This window comes from Gobio gobio (assembly GCF_949357685.1).
Source record: "Gobio gobio genome assembly, chromosome: 15".
Taxonomy (NCBI): domain Eukaryota; kingdom Metazoa; phylum Chordata; class Actinopteri; order Cypriniformes; family Gobionidae; genus Gobio; species Gobio gobio.
In genome coordinates this window covers 5,348,570-5,374,724 of record NC_137108.1, presented here as the reverse complement: position 1 = coordinate 5,374,724, position 26,155 = coordinate 5,348,570, and the positions used below count along the sequence as shown (strand labels likewise).

Here is a 26,155-nt window from a genome sequence, read left to right as displayed (position 1 = left end):
TCTTTATCTTATACAAAACTGCATAAGATACTAATAATTGTTTTAATTTTTCTTATTCTATTGATTAAGTCTTTCTTTTGTCGTCTTAAGCATAACCGTCAGTAAATGTGAAAATAGTCGGTTTACTCTAATTGTATTCTCAGTGAAGTGATAATATCTTAAGCAGTTTAGCTTTTAGATAAATGTTTGTTTTAAGGATGTTAAATTTTTTTTACTAGTAAACAATGACCTCTTTCCCCGCCACTGACGGAATGTTCTGTCTTTCCGTGTTCACACTGTTATACGGTAGGGGGCGCTATCACACATCTTCTGAACGAGTACTGAATCTCCAGATCAAAATATCATATGAAATCATATGCACATGTAAAATGACGTGATCATCAACATTAAACATCATATAAATCAAAACTGCCTAATGTTACTGAATGAAATGTCGACCCAGGACGAGCTCTAGGACTGTGAAGGACTCCATCTACTCCATCTGTGTTTGATCATCATAATGGATGTAGTTTTTGAAAAAAGCTATTTGCTCAAAATGTTGCTTTTTTTTTTAACCCACATTCAAGTGCTGTTGAGCAGAGGGTCTGTTCTTTCTTTTGATATATTGCATGTTCAGATATTCATAAAACAAAATATTCTGGGGGCCATTACATTTTTTGTGAAAATGATCAAAAATGGCGCTGGCAACTTAAAGGGTTAGTTCACCCAAAAATGAAAATTCTGTCATTAATGACTTACCCTCATGTTGTTGGACACCCGTCAGACCTCCGTTCATCTTCAGACACAAATGAAGATATTTTAGTGTAAAGCTGATGGCTCTGAAAGGCCTCCATTGGCTCAATGCACTTTACACTCTCAAGACCCTTAAAAGGCACTAAAGACGTCGTTACAAAGTCCATCTCACTACAGTGGTTCTACAATAACTTTATGAATCGGCGAGAATAGTTTTTGTGCGCAAAAAAACCCTAAATAACGACTTACATAGTGATGACGATTTCAAAACACGGCATCATGAAGCTTCGAAGCGTTATGAATCACTGAGTCGATTCAGCAGTTTGGATCGCCAAATTTCAGCAGTTTGGCGGTTTGACACGCGATCCGAATCATGATTCGACTCAGTGATTCATAACGCTTCGAAGCTTCATGAGGCCGTGTTTTGAAATCGTCATCACTATATAAGTCGTTATTTCGGGGGTTTTTTGCGCACAAAAACTATTCTCGTCACTCCATAAAGTTATTGTAGAACCACTGTAGTGAGATGGACTTTGTAACGACGTCTTTAGTGCCTTTTAAGGGTCTTGAGAGTGTAAAGTTCATTGTGCCAATGGAGGCCTTTCAGAGCCATCAGATTTCAACTAAAATATCTTCATTTGTGTTCCGATGATGAACGGAGGTCTGACGGGTGTCGAACGACATGAGGGTAAGTAATTAATGACAGAATTTTCATTTTTGGGTAAACTAACCCTTTAAAAATAAAAATAAAAAACGCTGGCGGGGAAAGAGTTTGTAGGATTTGTAGGAGAAAAAAAAAATATAAGAAATCCTAGGCTAGCTCGTGTGAGGGCGAAGCGCTGAGTGGTGGTTGGTGGTTGGATAAGCATCAGCTGCCGTTGGTGATGATGACCGATGTGCCTTTATGGCCCGGGGCTTGTTCCGCCTGCATGCGTAGATGAGTGGCCATGTCGTAATGGGAGGAACCTGAGCATCCCAGGGAGTATCCTCGAAAGCTGTCCGCCTCGTACAGATGTTCTAGTGCGTAGCTGGTGAGCGAGTAGGCCGTGTGTTTTTCCAGGTACTGGCGGGGGTGTGAAGGGTAAAGGGCGGGAGTCGGAGAGACCGCACATGTGCCCGTCAGGGGAAGCGGCTGCTGCTGCTGATGATCATTTTGCAGGAAGTCTTTACTTTTGCCCAGTCTGTCAGGGATAGGGCTGCTGAGACGGGACAGAGGAACAGGGCTAGGGGCGGGGCTTATCACCTGAGCCGGCCCCCGGCACACCACACCCTGCAACGCTGACTGGGGAAAGTCGTTACTGTGAAACGAAGGGCCGTGGCTCTTGGCCAGACCGTTTGTAGCCTCCAAAGGTATTTCTGTAGGAGCCTTGCGCAGCTGCAGACGACTTTCCTCCTCTTTGATCATCTGTTGTGTGGCTCGAATCAATGTCTCAATCTTGCTGGGCTCTTGAGGACTCACGTGGCATTGGTCAGCACGGTATCGGTCGCCCGAATCGCTCGCCGAGCCGCCATCAGGTGAGCTGACCACGCTGTCCTCATCCCAGTGACCCCTCACTGCAAGGGGAAGAAATCAGTTACCATGTGGACACGATTCAAGAAACCAAAAACACTTTTTTATCTTTGTCTGAGTGTAACAAAAAAGAGGAAAAGATCACAAATGGGCACGCCACATGACAGAAAACAGAACACAGTTTTTATTAATTTGGTGCGTAATCAACACTTGAGTTTACTGTATGTGCGTCGCATTAAGGCTCCGATATCCTCACGCCGAAGAACTTTTTTGTTCTTCATTTAGGGGTACCACGAAGTTCGACATACTGACTAGATAGAGCGACGGTTAGATGAACATGTGCTGCTTGCTTTCCTCTCAATAACAAAATAAACAGCAAAATTAAGAAAACAGCAAGCATTTTTTAAAGCTACACTGTGTAACTTTTTTAGTTTATTCTTAGCTAAAACACTTAGTTCAAAAATATATATGTGCTCATTAATGTATATTTACTTCTTTCAAGCAATAAAGTATTCTCGTAAGTTTATAATATGCCATTGTAAATACATACGGGTGAGGGTTCGAATGCGGGTCGCCATGTTGCCCCTCCATCTTGAAAGTACATTAGCCAAAGAGGGACATACTCGTAAATTCAAGCTTCGCCTTCCGCGTTTTAACACTCGATGGCACCGTGTCCAATGTGGACGAGGTCGAACTGGAAGCCATGTTAATCTTGGACTAAATCAGCCACCGTAGGAGTTAAAACGAAATCGGAATTGAGAGGAACAGAAACTAAAATTCACTGGATGGTCATATACCTTTTCACCACTAGATGGGGGAAAATATATCACACAGTGTAGCTTTAATAAATCACGGATATGTTTGCTCTACAATTCGACACTCCATTAAAGTCACGCCATGTTTATTTATACAGCACTTTATACAATAGACTGCTTAAAATCAAGCTGCTTTACCATATTAAACATGAAAAAACAGTGTCAGTGTCTCGTTTCATCAGAAGTACGACTTCATTTTCTCCGATAAAGCAGCTCTCCAGTCAGTGTGGTCACGTTTTCACTTGCGGACGTCTGACCTCGACAGACTGACCAGGAGAAATTAACCAGAGAAGATTTTGATGTGAAAGAAGCGGACCCCCTTTATATTAGGTGGCCTTAACTACTATGTACTAACATTTTAATTAATCATTTGATACAATGCACTTATTGTGTACATACATGTTTTTACATTGTACTTACATTTTAAAAAATACCAGCATGTAATTACATCTGTAATTAATTTCTGTAGTTACATTTGTAATTACACAGTTGACACTTCCCTTACACCTAACCCTACCCTTAAACTACCCCATATCACCACACCTGTCCCTAACTTTACCCTTAAACTTACCCATATCACCACACCTGTCCCTAACTTTACCCTTAAACTTACCCATATCACCACACCTGTCCCTAACTTTACCCTTAAACTTACCCACACCACCACACCTGTCCCTAACTTTACCCTTTAACTTACCAATATCACCACACCTGTCCCTAACTTTACCCTTAAACTTACCCATACCACCACACCTGTCCCTAACCCTACTCTTAAACTTACCCATACCACCACACCTGTCCCTAACTTTACCCTTAAACTTACCCATACCACCACACCTGTCCCTAACTTTACCCTTAAACTTACCCATACCACCACACCTGTCCTTAACTTTATCCTTAAACTTACCCATATCACCACACCTGTCCCTAACTTTACCCTTAAACTTACCCATACCACCACACCTGTCCCTAACTTTACCCTTAAACTTACCCATATCACCACACCTGTCCCTAACTTTACCCTTAAACTTACCCATACCACCACACCTGTCCCTACCTTTACCCTTAAACTTACCCATATCACCACACCTGTCCCTAACTTTACCCTTAAACTTACCCATACCACCACAACTGTCCCTAACTTTACCCTTAAACTTACCCATACCACCACACCTGTCCCTACCTTTACCCTTAAACTTACCCATACCACCACAACTGTCCCTAACTTTACCCTTAAACTTACCCATATCACCACACCTGTCTCTAACTTTACCCTTAAACTTACCCATACCACCACACCTGTCCCTAACTTTACCCTTAAACTTACCCATACCACCACAACTGTCCCTACCTTTACCCTTAAACTTACCCATACCACCACACCTGTCCCTACCTTTACCCTTAAACTTACCCATACCACCACAACTGTCCCTACCTTTACCCTTAAACTTACCCATACCACAACACCTGTCCCTACCTTTACCCTTAAACTTACCCATATCACCACACCTGTCCCTAACTTTACCCTTAAACTTACCCATACCACCACACCTGTCCCTAACTTTACCCTTAAACTTACCCGTACCACCACACCTGTCCCTAACTTTACCCTTAAACTTACCCATACCACCACACCTGTCCCTTACTTTACCCGTATCCCACCTCAATATCAGCAGAGGTGTTTTGCAATACAATTTGAACACAGTAAGTACATTGTACTTATTTTTTGATGTAAGTACATACTACTTAAGGCCACCTGATATAAAGTGGGGCCAAAGAAGCCGTAGCCTCTCCGCACACCACCTATGACTTAATCGCCACGGACTAATGGAAGTACAAAGGTGTTTAACCAGCCGTACTGAACTTTTCTGGAAAGTTCGCTTTTGCAAGCCGTTTCAAACTCCCGAAATGAACTCCAAGTTAACTTTTGCCTGATTTTGTTCGAAGTGGCGTCACATCAGTTCGTTATTCGATTTCGCTTGAAGTATATTGAGGCCTTAAAGGCGTCTTTGCTGCTTGCAAACAGACTCTTGAGAAGATTGCCATTCATTTGCCGCCAAGATTGCACTCACTATGCGCAAATACACTCGAAGCTCACTCTCGCTCACATCCAAGGTAAATCATCAACACTATTGTCTCTTACTGGTGTTTTATTGAACTAAATGCATCAGCTAAAACACATGCGCAGGTCACTTTTCTTCCTGAACAACTGCGCATTCGAGTCTGTGTTGCTTTCACATTCAGGTGAATCACGCCACATTTTGAGTGTAACCGAACTCAGATCACCTCCTTCAAGTCAAGTCAAGTCAACTTTATTTATATAGTGCTTTTAACAATGCAGATTGTTTCAAAGTAGCTTTACAGTGTTAAACAGGAAAATAATGCAGCATCATTTTATTCAGCCGTATAGCCGCTCTGGAGAAAACGGTTATGTCATCAGTTAATTTCGATTATCATACAGTGACAGTGTGGGCTTTAGATCAGTAATTTAGTTTATATGGTTAATTTAGTTTAATAATTAGATTTATTTGGATTATTTAGTTAAAGAATGTTGAAAAATGTAGTGTCCCCAACTGAGCAAGCCAAGCTAGAGGCAACAGTGGCAAAGAAACCAAAACCCCATCAGGTGACCTAATGGAGAAAAATAAACCTTGGGAGAAACCAGGCTCAGTCGGGGTGCCAGTTCTCCTCTGGCAGGTAGTCTCGGGTTTGGTTAAACCTTTTACTTTGTTCTAACTGGTTATGATTGGGAAAGGAGCAACCGGAAGGCCAAAACATATCGTTTCTGCTCTGAACAAACCAAAATTAAAAACATTTGTTTTCAAACTATAGATCCACTAAAAGCAACGCACCTTGCAGGCTATGGATAGAGGCAATGTGGGGCATCACAGACTCAAAACTGTCCCCGTTCTCGGACGAGGACTTGGGTAACGGAAGGACAGAACGGGCCGCACCCCACCATGCCTCTCGTCCGGGCTGAGGCGTGCCTAGGAAGTATCGCCCAGCCTTACAGCGCCCCCTCTCGCAGGACTCAGAGTGTGTGTGGCCGTAGAGGTCGCCGGAGCTGTGGTGGTCGTCTGTCAGTGGTAGGCCATAGCACAGCGGCCGTGGTTCGGAGAACTGTCGGTACACGCATGAGGAATCTATGCCTTCACACTGCTCCAGAAGCTGAGGAGATGCCGAGTCCGTGAGAGGGCTCCCACCCCACGGGCTATCCTGATCAGACTCCGAGCGATCCGTGGGGAAACCCGGGTACTGCACAAAACAAAGAATACACATTAATACAGTGTTTACCAACCCTGTTCCTGGAGGCACCCCAATTTGGATACACGTTTTTTTAATATACCCCATCCATTTTAGTTCTTTGGGCCAGATATACTAAAAATGGCAAATGAGTGTGAGAACGCAACTTCAAAAAAAGATGAGAGCAGAAAGTTTAGCATGTGATCTACTGACATTAGAGAACAAAGACGCGACTGGATCATTTCCATAAGGACCAACGCAGTCTGCCAAGAGCAGCGCAAATTAGAGTCTGGATTAAGACGTGATTTTGGCCGGAAAAGTATGCCGCAGACACCAGTAATTTGCAAGCACAAACCTTAGTAAATCACCATGCGTGATTCATTTAAATACTCTCCTCCCATAAATTTTATCACGTCTTCTTTAAATGAAATATATGTGCACATAAGGACAATGATTTAGCTGTACGTCTGATCACGACCACGATGACCCGATGGAATATTCTGATACACAGAAGACAATGATGTAGACTGACAATTCAAAGAAGAATGAGCAGACAAGTAACTATGCCTTTATTCTTTCTGTTACCGTGTGTCATTCAGAGACTGTAGTGCTCTTAGATGTACTGAAATTATTATTAGACCTTTTAAACGTTCTTCCGCATGTCTCCCTTGTTTTGGCATTTTGTTGTTATATAGGGGTACATTTTTAAAATGCTTAAGGTGCCCTCCTCTCTGTGGTCATATTTTAATATTCATGTGTCTGTAATGAGTGTGTAGTCTTATTGGTTGTTGACTCCCCACAGCATCATTTTGTGGGGCTTTGCAAACCTGTATTAACTCTAGTGTGTAATTTTTCTACAATATTCACTCCTCATGACAGTAAAATAGAGCATTCTAGTCAATCTACTGCAGTATTTCCTCTCTCAATCAGAAGAGAATGTGGTGAACACCCGATCATGCATAGGGGAAAAAAATACTGTCATATACCATGAAACCGGTCATACCGCCCAGCACTACCTCCAGGAACAGGTCCAACTTATAACTTTACCATTGAGGGCAAAGCTAAAACTGTGCACAAGTGTGATTTACACACATAGAACATGCCCCTGGATCAACATCCAGCATTCCTATCATCCAATCCGAGTCCTAAATCTATCCCCAACCCTACCCTTAAAATTACAGTGCAATGATTGCATGTTGTTCCAGGGCCTAACCCTATCCCTAACCCAACACCTAAAATTAGAAGGCAATGATTGGTTTATGGAAATGTTTCTCAAGGAACAACTAAGCATGTCCTAGCTGCGTAAATCACAGCAGAAGTCTTCCCAGCAACTGAGTTCCTGTGACACTGACCTGTGAATAGGGAGAGAGTCTCGTTTTGGTCTTGGTTCGGGAGACCCTGCTTTTGCCCACTCTTCTGTTCTCGCTGATGGGGTTGGAGGGGCTGTTGTAGGTGAACGAGGGTTTGGTGGACGTCACCTGATCTAGAGACAACTGTAGTCCTTTGTACTCCGTGTCCCTGTTGAGAAACGACAACAACATTCAGCGTCCAACCCTCAGTATCGCGGTGCATTTTTTCCTTTTCAGTTCACCACTCCTAAATGTAAGGCTTTTTTAACGATTTTTCAGGCTCCACGCTCATTTGTGAAGCAGTGTGTGAGGGAGACTCAAGGACAGAAAATGAATTGCATTGTTTCTCCTGGAGGATTGGAACAAGGCTCCTACAAACATACGGCAGAGGGCTGGAGGCTCTGTTCAAATACACAGTGAGATTAAGAGCTATGTCTGGCTAAATCAAACCCACACAGGGATCACCACATAGGGCATAACTAGGAAATGGGAATTGATTTCTCAGTAAAGTGCTGTATGGATTTCTGTTCCCAGTGATGTATAACTTTCAGAAAACAATGGCTAGAACGTATGCTAGCCAGGCGCCGTGGCCAGCTTCCCTCCTGGCTCAGACAGCTCGCAGACTAATGGGATTGCACGCAGATGGCGACATCTTGGAAAAAGCACATGTGCACCCACACAAACGCATGTGCAGATCCATTCGATCGCTGTTGTGCGCTCTGTAAACAGTTTTTCTGGGGTCAAGGCCTGTAGACAGAACCCTTAAGGTGATGCAACAGGTTGGCCGATGTCAGTGGTTTAGCGCATACACACACAATCTCATTCAGCTGAGCCGCCATTCTCACACACAATCTCATGTCATACCTCACAGCCCGCGTGAGTAGACTCTGATAACACCATGATAAGACGCTAGACACATCCACCTCGTTTCCTTTCCTCACTAAACACTAGTTGTGCATTTCTGAACGAGAGCACAAGTGAAGAGGTTAAACAGGAAACAGATCTCGCGCTCGTGATGTCTGCATTGCAATGCACAGTTTTATGGAAATCAAACCTATGGAAGCTTGTTTTCATCATGGAATAGATCAATTTAAAAGGTAATAAAAAGGTAATTGCGAATTTTTATCTCACAATTTTTACTTTTTTTCTTAGAATTGCGAGAAATAAATCGCACTTGTGAGTTATAAAGTCCGAAATGCAAGATATAAACTCGCAATTCTGACTTAATATCTCACAATTCAGACTTTATATCTCACAATTCTGACTTAATATCTCACAATTCAGACTTTATATCTCACAATTCAGACTTTATATCTCACAATTCTGACTTAATATCTCACAATTTTGACTTCACAATTCTGACTTTATATCACACAAATCTGACTTTATATTACACAATTCGAACTTTATATCTCACAACTCTGACTTTATATCACTCAATTCTGACTTTATATCTCACAATTTTGACTTTATATCACAATTCAGACTTTATATCTCACAATTCAGACTTTATATCACACAATTCAGACTTTATATCACACAATTCTGACTTTATATCTCACAATTTTGACTTCACAATTCTGACTTTATATCACACAATTCTGACTTTATATCTCACAATTCTGACTTTATATCACACAATTCTGACTTTATATCTCACAATTTTGACTTTATATCTCACAATTCTGACTTTATATCACTCAATTCTGACTTTATATCTCACACTTCAGACTTTATATCACACAAATCTGACTTTATATTACACAATTCTGACTTTATATCTCACAATTCTGACTTTATATCACTCAATTCTGACTTTATATCACACAATTCACACAATTCTGACTTTATATCACTCAATTCTGACTTTATTTCACACAATTCTGACTTTATATCACACAATTCTGACTTTATATCACTCAATTCTGACTTTACAGGTGCTAGTCATATAATTAGAATATCACCAAAAAGTTTATTTATTTCACTTATTCCATTCAAAAAGTGAAACTTGTATATTATATTCATTCCTTACACACAGACTGATATATTTCAAATGTTTATTTCTTTTAATTTTGATGATTATAACTGACAACTAAGGAAAATCCCAAATTCAGAATCTCAGAAAATTAGAATATTGTGAAAAGGTTCAATATTGAAGACACCTGGTGCCACGCTCTAATCAGCTAATTAACTCAAAACACCTGCAAAGGTCTTTACATGGTCTCTCAGTCTAGTTCTGTAGGCTACACAATCATGGGGAAGACTGCTGACTTGACAGTTGTCCAAAAGACGACCATTGACACCTTGCACAAGGAGGGCAAGACACAAAAGGTCATTGCAAAAGAGGCTGGCTGTTCACAGCGCTCTGTGTCCAAGCACATTAATAGAGAGGCGAAGGGAAGGAAAAGATGTGGTAGAAAAAAGTGTACAAGCAATAGGGATAACCACACCCTGGAGAGGATTGTGAAACAAAACCCATTCAAAAATGTGGGAGAGATTCACAAAGAGTGGACTGCAGCTGGAGTCAGTGCTTCAAGAACCACAACGCACAGACGTATGCAAGACATGGGTTTCAGCTGTCGCACTCTTGAACAACAGACAGCATCAGAAGAATCTCGCCTGGGCTAAAGACAAAAAGGACTGGACTGCTGCTGAGTGGTCCAAATTAAATTGATGTTCTCTGATGAAAGTAAATTTAGCATTTCCTTTGGAAATCAGGGTCCCAGAGTCTGGAGGAAGAGAGGAGAGGCGCACAATCCACCTTGCTTTGAGGTCCAGTGTAAAGTTTCCACAGTCAGTGATGGTTTGGGGTGCCATGTCATCTGCTGGTGTTGGTCCGCTGTGTTTTCTGAGGTCAGAGGTCAACGCAGCCGTATACCAGGAAGTTTTAGAGCACGTCATGCTTTCTGCTGCTGACCAACTTTATGGAGATGCAGATTTAATTTTCCAACAGGACTTGGCACCTGCACACAGTGCCAAAGCAACCAGTGCCTGGTTTAAGGACCATGGTAATTGGCCAGCAAACTCACCTTAACCTTGTGAAGAGGAAGATGCGATATGCCAGACCCAACAATGCAGAAGAGCTGAAGGCCACTATCAGAGCAACCTTGGCTCTCATAACACCTGAGCAGTGCCACAGACTGATCTCCTCATGCCACGCCGCATTGCTGCAGTAATTCAGGCTAAAGGAGACCCAGCTAAGTATTGAGTGCTGGATATGTTCATACTTTTCAGTTGGCCAAGATTTCTAAAAATCCTTTCTTTGTATTGGTCTTAAGTAATATTCAAATTTTCTGAGATACTGAATTTGGGATTTTCCTTAGTTGTCAGTTATAATCATCAAAATTAAAAGAAATAAACATTTGAAATATATCAGTCTGAGTGTGATGAATTAATATATTATACAAGTTTCACTTTTTGAATGGAATTAGTGAAATAAATCAAATTTTGATGATATTCTAATTATATGACCAGCACCTGTATTTCACACAATTCTGACTTTATATCACACAATTCTGACTTTATATCACACAATTCTGACTTTATATCTCACAATTCTGACTTTATATCTCACAATTCTGACTTTATATCACACAATTCGAACTTTATATCACACAATTCTGACTTTATATCACACGATTCAGACTTTATATCTTACAATTCAGACTTTATATCACACGATTCAGACTTTATATCTTACAATTCAGACTTTATATCTCACAATTCAGACTTTATATCTCACAATTCAGACTTTATATCACACGATTCAGACTTTATATCTTACAATTCAGACTTTATATCACACGATTCAGACTTTATATCTTACAATTCTGACTTTATATCACACAATTCTGACTTTATATCCCACAATTCTGACTTTATATCTCACAATTCAGACTTCATATCTCACAATTCTGACTTTATATCTCACAATTCAGACTTTATATCTCACAATTCAGACTTTATATCTCACAATTCTGATTTTATATCACACGATTTAGACTTTATATCTCACAATTCAGACTTTATATCACACGATTCAGACTTTATATCGCACAATTCAGACTTTATATCTCACAATTCAGACTTTATATCTCACAATTCAGACTTTATATCACACGATTCAGACTTTATATCACACAATTCTGACTTTATATCACACGATTCTGATTTTATATCTCACAATTCTGACTTTATATCTCACAACTCTGACTTTATATCGCACAATTCTGACTTTATATCTCACAACTCTGACTTTATATCGCACAATTCAGACTTTATATCACACAATCCTGACTTTACATCTCACAATTCAGACTTTATATCACACTTGCAAGTTTTATTTTAATTATTAAAAATTGTAAGATATAAAGTCAGAATTGCGAGATATAAACTCACAATTACAAGAAAAAAGGTCCGAATTGTGAGATAAAAAGTTGCAATTACCTTTTTTATTTTTTATTCTGAGGAGGAATCAAGCTTCCATAGAAACCGAATGATGGAAAATGATAAAAAAAGAGAACCCCATTCATGGACGCTATTAGCAAGCTGTGAGCTATAAACACTCATCATCTTTACAGCCTATTAATTAAACCTCATAAACACTTTTCCTTTATAGCTGTGGCTGAAGAGCTATCTGACACTCGCAGGCTACTGGCAGACTGGCATATTAAAACCAGTGCAGTTTTAATGAAGGGTTTTATGGCACGCAATTCATTTACATCTGTAACAGATAGACAGCAAAGGAGGCAGAACGAGGGGGGTGGATGCTCCAGATGCTGGCATCGGTTCTAATGGGCTCTCAGGACGTGTGCGCACAAATGCTGCGTTTCGCTCTTCCACACGGCCCTCGCTCAAAGCCGTGGTGTGAGCGATGGCTCCATTGCTCAATCCCACCTCATTCTTTCCTGGGAGCTCCAGTGGAAAAGTTCATTGTGGTAATGCACAGAGTTTGTCAGTGTGAATGCATGACAGATAAATCACGCACGACCCCTGGATCCCATGCAGTTCCTGTACATGCAGCTGGCATTTTATATAAAGCAAGAGCAGGAATGACACCCCAAACTGACTGATGAGCATCAGGCCAGCTTTGAGTCACGCAGGATTTCTGCAAACACCATCAATTTGAACCTTAATGATAATGTATTGAACCCATTGCTAGATGTAGCTCACTGAGATGAGCCTTTTGGCTGTGTAATAGTGGACTAATGTGTGCAAATCAACACAGCCGTAGACAGAAGATTGAGAAAATGATATGGCATTACTACACTTTTGCCTAATACACTGCATGCATGTTAGTCATGTACAAGTGGACTTATGTATAGTGATGTCCAGAGGGGATATTTGTATTTAATGACCCTACAAGTTCAATTTAACCATCAGAATATGAAGAAAATATATATATTTTAACTGTGAGGGAAGAACAAAACACTAAACTTGGTTAAGGTATTTATCTAACAAGATTATTTGGCAAATTAAGATGCAAAAAAATCAGTAGAAAAACAAAAATCTGACAGGAAAAAGCATACATTGACTACAACACGATTCATTATGAATATGTGGTTGGTTCTCTCTTGTTTTTGCACGTGTTCATAATATCTTTGCATGACAGCCTGACCAAAAATTTATGTTGGCACAAATTTCATCGAGTTTTCACAAATAAAGCAATCGACTCCAAACACGCAATATGATTACAAAATCTTTAACACATTTATAATAATATTTGAATAAAGGGTGGAGATGCCATCAGTTTTGGCCACTATATGTTTTTTGAATCTCATAATTTTAGGATATGTTGAAGTATTAATGTTCATTTAGATATCCTACGTTTCAGTGCAAACCAATTAAGTCATATTAGAAATATACTTTCACACGCATATCCAGTACCATTGAAAAAGTAGGGGTTGTTGGGATAAAATATTTGTATTTTAAAGAAATTAATTATTGTATTCAGTACAGATTGATCTGTGTTGTGACAGTAAAGGCATTTATAATGGTGCAAATGATTTATATTTCAAATAAATACTGTTCTTGTGAGCTTTCTATTATTATGATTATCAATAAAACCTTAAAAATATATCACAGTTTCCACAAAAATATAAGCATTGAAAGTAATATTCTTGAGCATCAAATCATCACAATAGAATGATTTCTTAATTTATATATATATATATATATATATATATATATATATATATATATATATATATATATATATATATATATATATATATATATATATATATATATATATATATATCAATGCTGTCATACGATTAATTGTATCCAAAATAAAAGTTGTGTTTATATAATGTGTGTGTGTACTGTGTATAATTACACACACATGCATGTATATATCTAAGAAAAATGTGTTATATATATATATATATATATATATATATATATATATATATATATACACACATGTATGTGTGTATATTCAAATATACATAATAATTATACTCAGTACACACACATATATAAACAACTTTTATTTTGGATGCGATCAATGGTTTGTCAACACTAATATATATGATATACATAATATATATATGATAAATGTATTAATTCTGAATGTTGAAATACTCAAAACTCTAGGCTACAAATGCAACGTGTTCAAAACTATTAAAAATATAATTTTTTTATATAATGTGTGTGTGTACTGTGTATAATTACACACACATGCATGTATACATCTAAGAATTTTTTTTTATATTTATATATATATATTATATATATATATATAAATATATACATGTATGTGTGTATATTCAAATATACATATTAATTATACACAGTACACACACATATATAAACACAACTTTTAAGTAGGATGCAATTAATTTAGGGCTGTCAAAAGATTAATCGCGATTAATCGCATCCAAAATAAAAGTTTGTGTTTACATAATATATGTGTGTGTACTCTGTTAATGATTATTTATATATAAATACACACACATTCATGTATATATTTAAGAAATATTTGCATGTATATACTGTATATACATTTATATAATCTATAATATATATAAATATAAATGTTTTATATATAAAAATAAAAAAAAATCTTAAATATATACATGCTTGTGTGTGTATTTATATATAAATAATAATTAACAGAGTACACACACATATATTATGTAAACACAAACTTTTATTTTGGATGCGATTAATCGCGATTAATCTTTTGACAGCCCTATATTAATTGTTTGACAGCACTAATGTATATGATATACATAATATATATATGATAAATGTATTAATTCCGAATGTTGAAATACTCAAAACTGTAGGCTACAAATGCGACGTGTTCAAAACTATTAAAAACTATTATGAATACATGAGCTTTCTAATCACTCTAAAAGGCTCCGCAGCTTTAAATATCATGTAATGCTGCTGAGAATCAAACACGTTTCACTCACGTGAGGACGTAGTTGACGCTGACGATGCAGTGAGGTCTGGACGATCTGCTGTTATGGACGATGGTGGCGTAACTCTGGACCCAAACCCAGCCGCCCTGCTTGGCCAGGAAACGGTAGTACTTTGTGGTGACCTGTCCTTTCACCAGCACTACAGAGAAAGACACAATCAATCAATGCAAGAACAATCCCGACACGTCCTCATCACATTCACTTGTCTTGCGAGAGAAAAAACTAGGGCTGTCAAAAGATTAATCGCGATTAATCGCATCCAAAATAAAAGTTTGTGTTTACATAATATAAGTGTGTGTACTCTGTTAATTATTATTTATATTTAAATACACACACAATCATGTATATATTTAAGAAATTTTTTTTATTTTTATATATAAAACATTTATATTTATATTAGGGCTGTCAAAGATTAATCGCGATTAATCGCATCCAAAATAAAAGTTTGTGTTTACATAATATATGTGTGTGTGTACTCTGTTAATTATTATTTATATATAAATACACACACAAGCATGTATATATTTAAGATTTTTTTTTATTTATATATATAAAACATTTATATTTATAATAGGGCTGTCAAAAGATTAATCGCGATTAATCGCATCCAAAATAAAAGTTTGTGTTTACATAATATATGTGTGTGTACTCTGTTAATTATTATTTATATATAAATACACACACAAGCATGTATATATTTAAGAATTTTTTTTATTTTTATATATAAAACATATATATTTATATATATTATAGATTATTTAAATTTATATACAGTATATACATGCAAATATTTCTTAAATATATACATGAATGTGTGTGTATTTATATATAAATAATAATTAACAGAGTACACACACATATAAACACAAACTTTTATTTTGGATGCGATTAATCGCGATTAATCTTTTGACAGCCCTAGAAAAAAAACATTCATTAATTTGCCGTTTCCTTCCATCGGCAACATTGTGATTAAACCTTTTTATTCAGTAAAAGCTAATTACTGCTTTCATTTGCATGTTTAAACCGTTTCTCTCGCAGCCTAATAACTATTTATAGCAAATAATGTCAAATATTGTGTCTGTTAATAAGCCGTGTTGTGCTGCAATCAGGAGTGTGATGGATAAAACAATGGATAATAGAAAATGGTGTTTTTAACATTCTCGTTTTCAATCCGCCTCGCTAATTTGACGCCTAATAGATTGCATGTTTAATCGAAGTTCATGCTGAAATCAGTACGCCGAGGCAGGGAAATCATATTCATCTCCTGTAATGTGGTATTAGCAATTAGCGCGCACAGTTGTACCCTGAAGACGTGAAGGTGGCGGCGAGAGATGTGTTCATCGCTAAAGCTGCTGTTATTCTTAGCCGCTGTGAAGGAATGAGGAAAACAAACCTAACTCACACAAGTGGTGCGCGCAGCGGAGATGGAAAGTGTCACAGCTGTGGACGTGATGATAAAGTGTCTTCTCTATTAAGTCTTGCGGCTCGTAGCCAGTGAGCTCCGCAACCCTGGCGAACACAAACACACACACAACGGAATAACAATGGTGTTGGCGTGAGCACAAACACCTGTCCGCACAAACACCTGTCCGCACACCGGACAGATCTGGTTAAACGCAGGCAAACCTGGCTCGCTAAACACAGCTGCACACACACACACACACACACACACAGAGAAATAAGTGCACAAACAAAGATGCATTTACACAATCACACAGGCACACGAGCACATGCTCTGTTTGTGTCATTCAATGCTTTTCAATAACGCATAAATATAGAGTTGGGTCCAAAAGTCTGACTATATTACACTTTATTTGGCCCCACTTATATCAGGAGGCCTTAAGTACTATGTACTAACATAAAAAAATAAGTACAATGTACTTACTGTGTTCAAACTGTGTTGCAAAACACTTTTGCTGATATTGAGGTGGGATACGGGTAAAGTTATGGACAGGTGTGGTGGTTAAAGAAATTAATTACAGATGTAATTACATGCATGTATTTTTTTAAATGTAAGTACAATGTAAAAACATGTATGTACACAATAAGTGCATTGTATCAAATGATTAATTAAAATGTTAGTACATAGTAGTTAAGGCCACCTAATATAAAGTGGGGCCGTTTATTTTTGTCATTGTTACATGCATTTACCATAGTAATAACAGTAAATTATGCATAATTACATGCAACTCAACCAAACCCTAACCCTATAGTAAGTACATGTAGTTAATTAATATTACTAATGTGTAATTACACTGTAACAACGACACCTTAAAATAAAGTGCCACCCAGAAAAGAAAGGTTATGACATAAAATAAATAACACATATTATTTGCTCACTAATCACATCCTGGAAATTACTGACATTGTGATAAATCAAATTGGTAATTTTCACGAATAATTCCAAAGAAATGTCAAGTAACACACTGAATTAAACATAATATTTCAAAGGAAAAGACTGGAATATTATTTTCTTGCCAAATGTGCTCCAATAATATTGTCTTGTTTAATTTACAGCTTTGCAAAATCATTTTTACGGTGTTTTCCTGCTTCCAAAAAAAAAAAGCATGTTTACTTTTAAAATGTCAAATTTTAACGTTTTCCTCAAATTGTTATGCTTATAATATAATTTGCAATGATAATGCAATGGTAACACTTTACAATAACGAAAAATGAACAAAAATCTTAGTTTGTCAATTTCAACATTTACTAGTACATTATTAAAATCAAAACTTGTATCGGTTAATATTATGGGTAACACTTAATTTTAGGGTCCAATTCTCACAATTAACTAGTTTCATTATTATCATGCATATTACTATGATATTGGCTGTTTATTAGCACTTATAAAGCACATATTAATGCTTTATTCTGCATGACTTTATTCTACATCCCTTAATCTAAATTTAACAAATACCGTACTAACTATTAATAAGCAGTTATTATGAGTTTATTGAGGCAAATTGTAGTTAATAGTGAGAATTGGACTAAAGTGTGACTGTATTATTTAACGGACCTTTTCCCTATAGTATCTCATATAAATACACTGTAAAACAATATTTAAAAAGTAAGTAACCTGGTTGCCATAAAATTTTGAGTTCATTGAAATTAAAAATGTGAACGTTTTTGAGAATCGACATCACCCTTTATTCAAATATTATTAAAAGATTTGTAAGCATGTTGCGAAATTGTGTTTTATTTGTAATAATGCAGTGAAACATGCCAAATTGTGCTATGCGGTTCAGATACAATAATATTTAGAGCTTCTATTTATTAAACCAATTTCCTTCATTGTATTAACTCAATTTTTTTAATTTCAACGAACTCAAAATGTTAAGGCAACCAGATTACTAACTTTTTGAAGTTAAACCAACATTTTTTTTTTTACAGTGTTTGCTGCCCAGAACACACAGTACCTGGAGTCCAGGAAGATGAGCTTCATGTCCAGGCTGGCTCTGAACATGAACATATTGCTGTGGAGCTTGATCTCGGTGACAGCGCTGGGGGGCAGCGAGTGACCCACCGCCACCAGACCCACGTTCTGATAGCAGCCGTCAAACGGAGACATGTCCAAACTGTACTGACGGATCTTCAGATAGCCGCTGCAGTGGATCACCTGAAACACAGCTTTCATCAGGTCTCCATGCTCTCTACAGACGCATATTCTCTGCCTGGACGCATGCAATGTGAGCTCAAAAAGTATAGAGACGAGCGAATATACAAGTGCTGTTCAAAATATGATGAGCTCCTCACACTGTGCCATTAAAATAAGCTGAAGATCTTCACTACACACTCATAACAATTGCTGGGTTGTTTGGATCAAATATGGACAAACCTAACCATTAGTTTTAATTTTTTGGGGTTTGTCCATATTATAGGGCTGTCAAAAGATTAATCGCGATTAATCGCATCCAAAATAAAAGTTTGTGTTTACATAATATATGTGTGTGTACTCTGTTAATTATTATTTATATATAAATACACACACATTCATGTATATATTTAAGAAATATTTGCATGTATATACATTTATAAAATCTATAATATATATAAATATAAATGTTTTATATATAATTTTTTTTCCTTCTTAAATATATACATGCTTGTGTGTGTATTTATATATAAATAATAATTAACAGAGTACACACACTTATATTATGTAAACACAAACTTTTATTTTGGATGCGATTAATCGCGATTAATCTTTTGACAGCCCTAATAATAACCAATTATGTTTAAGGTTTTTATTGTGATGAGGTGGGACCCAGGAATAGACTTTTGTACTGTAGTGGACATTATATTTTAGTGAATTTCTCTTGTCACATGTCCTGTAGAGAGCACATTCAGGGTTTTGCAGAGATACCAAATGTTTGGAGGTTTCACCAGGACAACAACAACTTCTTGGTCTTTGAAAACGGCTGACATTAATGTTTAGCACTCTTATGGAAATATGATCATATTTTGTAATTATAATTTAAATCGGATTCATTTTCAAATTGTTTGTTATAAATCAACATCTCAGGAAAATGTCATGGGGTTTCTAATCAAAATATGACTTTCTGTTACAAAACAGGGCATTGATTTCATAAATGTCCACTGTAGTGGACGCCAGGACTTAAATCATGTTTATCCGGCATTCTGGAGACATAACAAGAGAATAGGGAAAGAAATTACATATCAATATTCCTATTAAATATTAGATATTATTATGAAAATGTTGCCAATTATTCCTCCCATTATTACACTTCTATTTTCCTTACATGTTGCACCAAGAACACATTAATATGCAAATTAGAGGCAGTGTAGATTGAATGAGAAAACCCAAGGTTGGTCATTTTACCCACATATTGCATAAAGTAAAATATACTTATATCAATGCATTCCGTTATATCTTTCATAACATAGTTCAGAATCATCTTTAAAAAAAAAAATCCTGAAACCTAAAAATTGATTGGTGAATGAAAAATAAATCCCATTGTTTTTGCCTATACATGCAATTTCATGTCATATTATTTTTTAAACAGAGTCCTGGTGTCAACTACAGAGGACATATCAGAACATAATGTTTTTTTTCCATTTGTTTCTTATGCTCTAAACAATGTAATGACATGAAAAAAATACTAAATTCACAAAACTTTTTTTTTCTGGGTTCCAGGAGGATATACACTCTAAAAAATGCTGGGTTGTTTTAACCTAAATTTGGGTCAAGTATGGAGAAACCCAGCTGTTGGATAACATTTTTAAATACATTTTTGTTCACTAATAATTTAAGACTTAACCCAAATTTGGGGTTGAAAGAACCCCAAAATTTTTTGAGTGTATGTTTATGAGCTGCTTAATTCATAAAATGACATCAAAATGAATTCAAACTATTTTTATCCCGTATTGGGAACCTCTAAAAGCTTCTGTATATGAAGTCTCTAGTGGTTATAAATCGAGCCGTTTGTTCTGTAGTGACACTAATAAAGAACACTAATAAAAAAGGGATGAAACCACACCGGCCTACCTTGTATCCGCCACACGTCAAGCCGGCGTTTCTTTTAGCAAGGACGCATTTCATCCTCAAAAAGAACGATCGCTCCATTTCGTATTCTGGGAAAACAACCGGAAGTAGTAGAAGGTGAAGGAGCGCTTTAACGTGGAGATGGACAGAAGGACTGGAGTGTGTGTCTCACCGTGGACGAAGTGTGAATGATACGGCTGATGAGCGGTCAGCACAGCGGTCATCTCGTCGTGGTCAGCGGGGTGGATGTACTCATAAATGCTGTTCCCCGTCAGCTCTACCTGTTAAAATGAACTTCTGTCATTGCAGTCCAAGCGGCCAGAAACATTGTGACCTACAGGCGGAATATTAATACAGCAAATACAGAAATATGCACTTTACCTGTGACAGCCCTAAATGCACTGATGCCGTCTCAGAAATGTACATGATTTTCCCATCAGGAGCCACCACAAAAATAAAGCCGTCCAATGTCTGAAGAAAACGCAGTTACTTTAGCAATTACTTTAAATTGTGCTTAATTACAACTAATCCAACCCTATAGTAAGTACATGTAGGTGATTATTATTACTCAGTACTTAAATGTAAAATTACACTAACATAGACACGTTAAAAAAAGGTGTTACAAAACATTTAAAGGACAACTAATGAATGTGACTCTAGTAAATCAATGGCTTGTTTATCATTTTAGAGCAAGATTTGAATCAGGAGATCAAATTAAGCTTACAATAAGCAAAAATATAGACAGGAAATCATTTGAATCATTTAAGGAAATTATGAAATATCAGCTACATAGTAACACTTTCAAATCTTGATATCTAGACAGTCGCACAAATTCTACATAGATCTATACTGATTCAAAGACCGTCGATCATTTGATATCAGAATAAGCCTAACAGAATATATTTTATGTATATTTTACATAATAATATAGTTTTGAATATGAATGATTATGTGTGTGTGTGTGTGTGTGTACCTGAAGCAGATGAGATCCTAACTCTCGGCCCACATTGTCCAGAGAGCTCGCGCGACTCACATGGCCCCAAGATTCCCCGAGACCTGAAAAACACCTCCGTTTATTAACAAATACAAACGGGGAAAATCCCCAAAAGACAATCTTAGCGTGAAAATAAAATATCTCTAATGTACATTCGTTTGACGGAATAAAAAAAAATTAATTCTACAACAGCAGCTAAAAGAATAGTCTATCGTCATGTGCCGAGCCGCTGGTCAATATTTCAGCTCTGAATTGACTGTAAACACGCGGAATGTAAATGAGGAGTATTTATATGGTCCGTACAGGCGCTGAGACTCGATAAAGCAAACAGTCTGACACACACAATCCTTATTGAAATGCAAATCACACGAAAACAAACATCGGATCAAAGCAAAAGCTCGGATTCCACTTTAATATTAGACAAACATGGAGTCCGCGTTTATCCAGCAGAAACATCGCAAACAGCTGACTGGAAAAAACAGACTCACAATAACCCTTTCAACATGTCTTTTTTTCCCTAGAAACATTTTAAATGTGTTTTTTTATCAAACTGAAAGGAAATAAACAGATACGAAAAAATTGCTGATTTTAAAATATAAACAAAATAGCCGTAAATAGGCTATTTGAAGATGAAGATACCGTGATGGCTTTAGGTAATTCAATCGACCGACCGAGACTGAGCTTTCTAATTACAGTTTATGTTATACAAATATTTATTTTATTAAATAATAATTAATAATATTAATTACAACAATAACAATACAACTGTCTAAACAATAATAATTGCTCTCAAAATGTTATTGTGCACAAATGAACCACAAATGGCTCAACGCGCGTCTGACCGGCTCGATTCAACCGTTGGGTTTCAAAATTCAAAACATTTAAAACAACGGTTGGGTTTGTCCGTTTGTCAGCCAAACAGCCCAGCATTTTTACAGTGTAAACACAGAATATGCTGGGCTGTTTCAACCCAATTTTGGGTCAAATGTGGACAAATTAACCCAGCCGTTGGGTTACATTTTTTAATAAAATGTTTACCCCAAATTTGGGTTGAAACAACCCAGCATTTTTTAGAGTGAAGAGAAATTATGATTATTCGCAGACAAATCCGTGAGCTCATCATCATGAACTTTACATCAGTAATCATTTTCTACACAAGACATGGATCAACGGATGAATCTCTCCAGCTAATGTTTCATCTGTACAAGAACTCTTTTAAAGCTCTTCTTCTGTTTGTTCTGGAAAAGCGGGGAATCCGCGGAGAACATCTGTTTTCAACACCCCTGCTGTCTTTTATTCATACTAAATTACAAATGTGTCTATTTTATTCTCCAATAGGCTATAAATGACCGTTATAAATACGCTTTTAATTTTCTAAGACCGTTAAACGGATTTACGTCCAAAATAAATCGTTGATAAAAAAAATACTACAACCAAACCTGAGCGAAACAAAAACCCAAACTGACCACGAGAATAGAAACGGAAAGCGAGGCCTAGGCTATATTGTGTAAAGTGAATGTGTTAGACTGGTGGAATATTCGCCGATTATTTGACAGCAGTGTCCGTCAGAATTATTCTCTTCACAGCCGAGCAATAAATAACCACCATAAAAGCACCTTCACCTTCCTTCGTTTTCTAATAAAACTTTACAGTCTCATTTCCTCGAGCTGTCTTTCCCCTGACCTCGCTGACCTCTCGTCCACATTAAAACATGTATGCGAGTGTAATGAGTCCAGCACATGCCGCGGATCTGCTCCATCATCCGCTCCTCACATTCACAAAACACGGCTCTTTCACAACTGTTCACGGAGAGGTTCTTTGGGGAAACAAAATGTTTTTTTTCTTCTGTGACATCAATGCGAAAACACCCTCTGGAATTTCATTTTTAGGAGTGTAAAGAGAGAGAGAATGTGTAATGTTTACCATTTGCTTATTTTAATCTAATCTGTTACACACACTGCCGAATAAACACATGCAATTCAAATGAACAAATACACCAGTCTGTTACTTCACTCCTGTTTCTCTGTATCAGAGAATTAAATAACCGCTTCGTTTCAAACATTTAACCACATTTATTATATTTAGATAATACTGTATAATAAACATGATATGCTTCTCTTTCTTCAAAATGATCTTCAAGCAAGTGGATATGCCTATCATCAGACACATTTACGAGCTGAATAATCGCGCGCACTGGTGAAAATAAAGCTGTGTGTGTGTGTGTGTGTGTGTGTGTGTGTTTACACGGGTTTCTCTTCAAGTTACTCGAGAGTTTAGACTCTCACTGATGAAGTAACCGCGCGGAGTGATGTCATATTCTTATTATCATCACCGCTTTGGCCTTTTTTAATCGGTTTTTAATAGTAATAATACTGATACAATAGGCTACTAATAATGAATAATAATAATCATCATCATCATAATAATAATAATAAGAAGAAGTGTCGATAATATTTGTTTCGTGTACTCATGTCCAGTCAGGTGTTGATCGGACGGTAATAATTGGCGCTGTTCGTCTTCAGTCACGAAGAACAGAAAGTGGAAAATAATAACGTTACAATAATCAGAAATATCATGATGTCTGTGTCCGACCCTCGGAAATACACCTTCATTCAAATACAATCCATCAATCGCATTGCTTGAATAAAGCCATGAGACTTTTTTTCCCTTTAATAAAATTCAAGAAAGGCCTAATTATTAGCAGCTTATAAAAAAATAAATAACAACAAAAAAAAAATGCATGGATATGGCAGGCCGCAACGACCTTAATGTTTTCGTTCCGTGTCCGCGTTTTAAACGGACAGGAATGCTATAAAGTCGTCTCATTAGATCGCACTAATTACTGCTCTTGTTAGGGATCTTTGATGATTTGGGAATGTCCTGTATTTTCTGAAAGATGCGCATGACTGAGATTGTGAAATGATGCGGTTCTTTAAGGCCTTTACATTACACACAGCCTACACAGATCAAAAGACTATTAAAACAAAACCATAATGTCATTCAATAAATAATGATACATTCTAAAAATGCACTATAAAAACGGGTCAAAAATACGGACAAACCCAACCGTTGATTTAAATTTTTAAACACAACCGTAGATTAATAAAAAAATAAAATAAAAAAAAACGTTTAAACCCAGCGGTGGGTTCATTTTTTTTTTTTAAATGTTTAAACTTTAACGGTTTTTTGTCCATATGTGACCCGGACTGAAACAACCCAGCATTTTTAGAGTGTAATAATAATAATAACACTGTTTTTGAACTATCCATGCGGGTGGCTAATATTTTTTAGTAATAACACCACAATAATAATAATAGGCATATATTATTATAGCTGAAAAGAACACTAATAATGCCGTTAAGCTTCCTAAAATGAAAGATTTCGTTAGACTACACGTCCAAAACCGATCCCATTAGTTCCACACAGGACCCGAGCGCCGTACCTTCTGGGAAGACTATCCTCATCTTCAGGTAGCTGGTGGTCAGTCTGATGATGGAGGCTTTGTCCAGCTGTGAGGTGATGGCCGAGGGCAGAGGCAGCAGTTTGGCCAGCTCATAAAACTCGCTGTTCTCCTTCTCCCGCCGCGTGCGCGCCGCGTTCTTCGACTTCTCCTTCATGACAGCGATGCTCTTCAGCTCCAACTCCAACCGAACCGCATGCGTGAGATCCGAGCACTTTCACCCGCAGAGGAAGCGTTCAGAGGCGGCCTGCCATTGCCAATTCCCAACACTTTACTAATGCTCCTGAGACACACACACCTTCATCATCACGACTGGTTTGTCTCATCCGCACACATGAAATCCACTCGGGCCCAGAATCTCTTCACTAGGGAACTTCCTTCCATCCATCCATCAGATGCGCAAAATATTCCTGGAAAACAGCACATTCACGTTCATTTCTGCCGACTTTGAGGAGAACGCTCTAATTCACGAACCACCACATCTTAATATTAAATTGGCGTTTAAGATCATACACTGCGCATTTATTTTCTACAGATACACCTACTCTTATTTGTATGCATTGAACACATCTGCGCATTTATAACATCAGCTATTTTCTTGAAGAAAAACTTTATGCTAAAACTTGCTCGTCTTCTTACCTCACGGATCCCGCCGAACGCGCGCGGTCTTCGGTAACTCCACAACGGGGAATATCCAGCCTCAACTCACGCGCAATTCCACAGCAAACACGGGAAACACGGCATCTTTGTATCCAGAAGGATCGTGTTTGGAGGAGAGTTTGTTGAAGTCTCTTTCTGTCTGGGCAGCACGCGGACCCTCCCCCTGATCTCAGCTCATTGGACACTGAAGGACCAGACAGGATTTTCCCATTGGATCCCATTCACCAGCGGCCGCTCCATGCCAAATCACGATTTGTTAGAAACCATGACCCCTGACCCATAACACACTATGAATAACATTTGCATTTAAAGTCTAGATCTATCTATCTATCTATCTATCTATCTATCTATCTATCTATCTATCTATCTATCTATCTATCTATCTATCTATCTATCTATCTATCTATCTATCTATCTATCTATCTATCTATCTATCTATCTATCTATCTATCTATCTAT

The 26,155-nt window shown here is 37.3% G+C and overlaps 1 protein-coding gene across 1 annotated transcript; it reads right to left on the bottom strand.

Annotated features, from left to right (window-relative positions):
* Positions 1 to 1,600: 1,600 nt before the first annotated feature.
* Positions 1,601 to 25,193, bottom strand: sim1a (SIM bHLH transcription factor 1a; the record flags this gene model as incomplete). Its single annotated transcript, XM_079836608.1, has 11 exons — positions 1,601 to 2,286; positions 5,910 to 6,312; positions 7,653 to 7,818; positions 15,071 to 15,218; positions 16,482 to 16,588; positions 18,496 to 18,695; positions 20,586 to 20,671; positions 20,755 to 20,863; positions 20,964 to 21,053; positions 21,556 to 21,638; positions 25,019 to 25,193. The coding sequence occupies 11 exons, from the start codon at positions 25,191 to 25,193 to the stop codon at positions 1,601 to 1,603; spliced, it is 2,253 nt and encodes a 750-aa protein (XP_079692734.1).
* Positions 25,194 to 26,155: the final 962 nt, after the last annotated feature.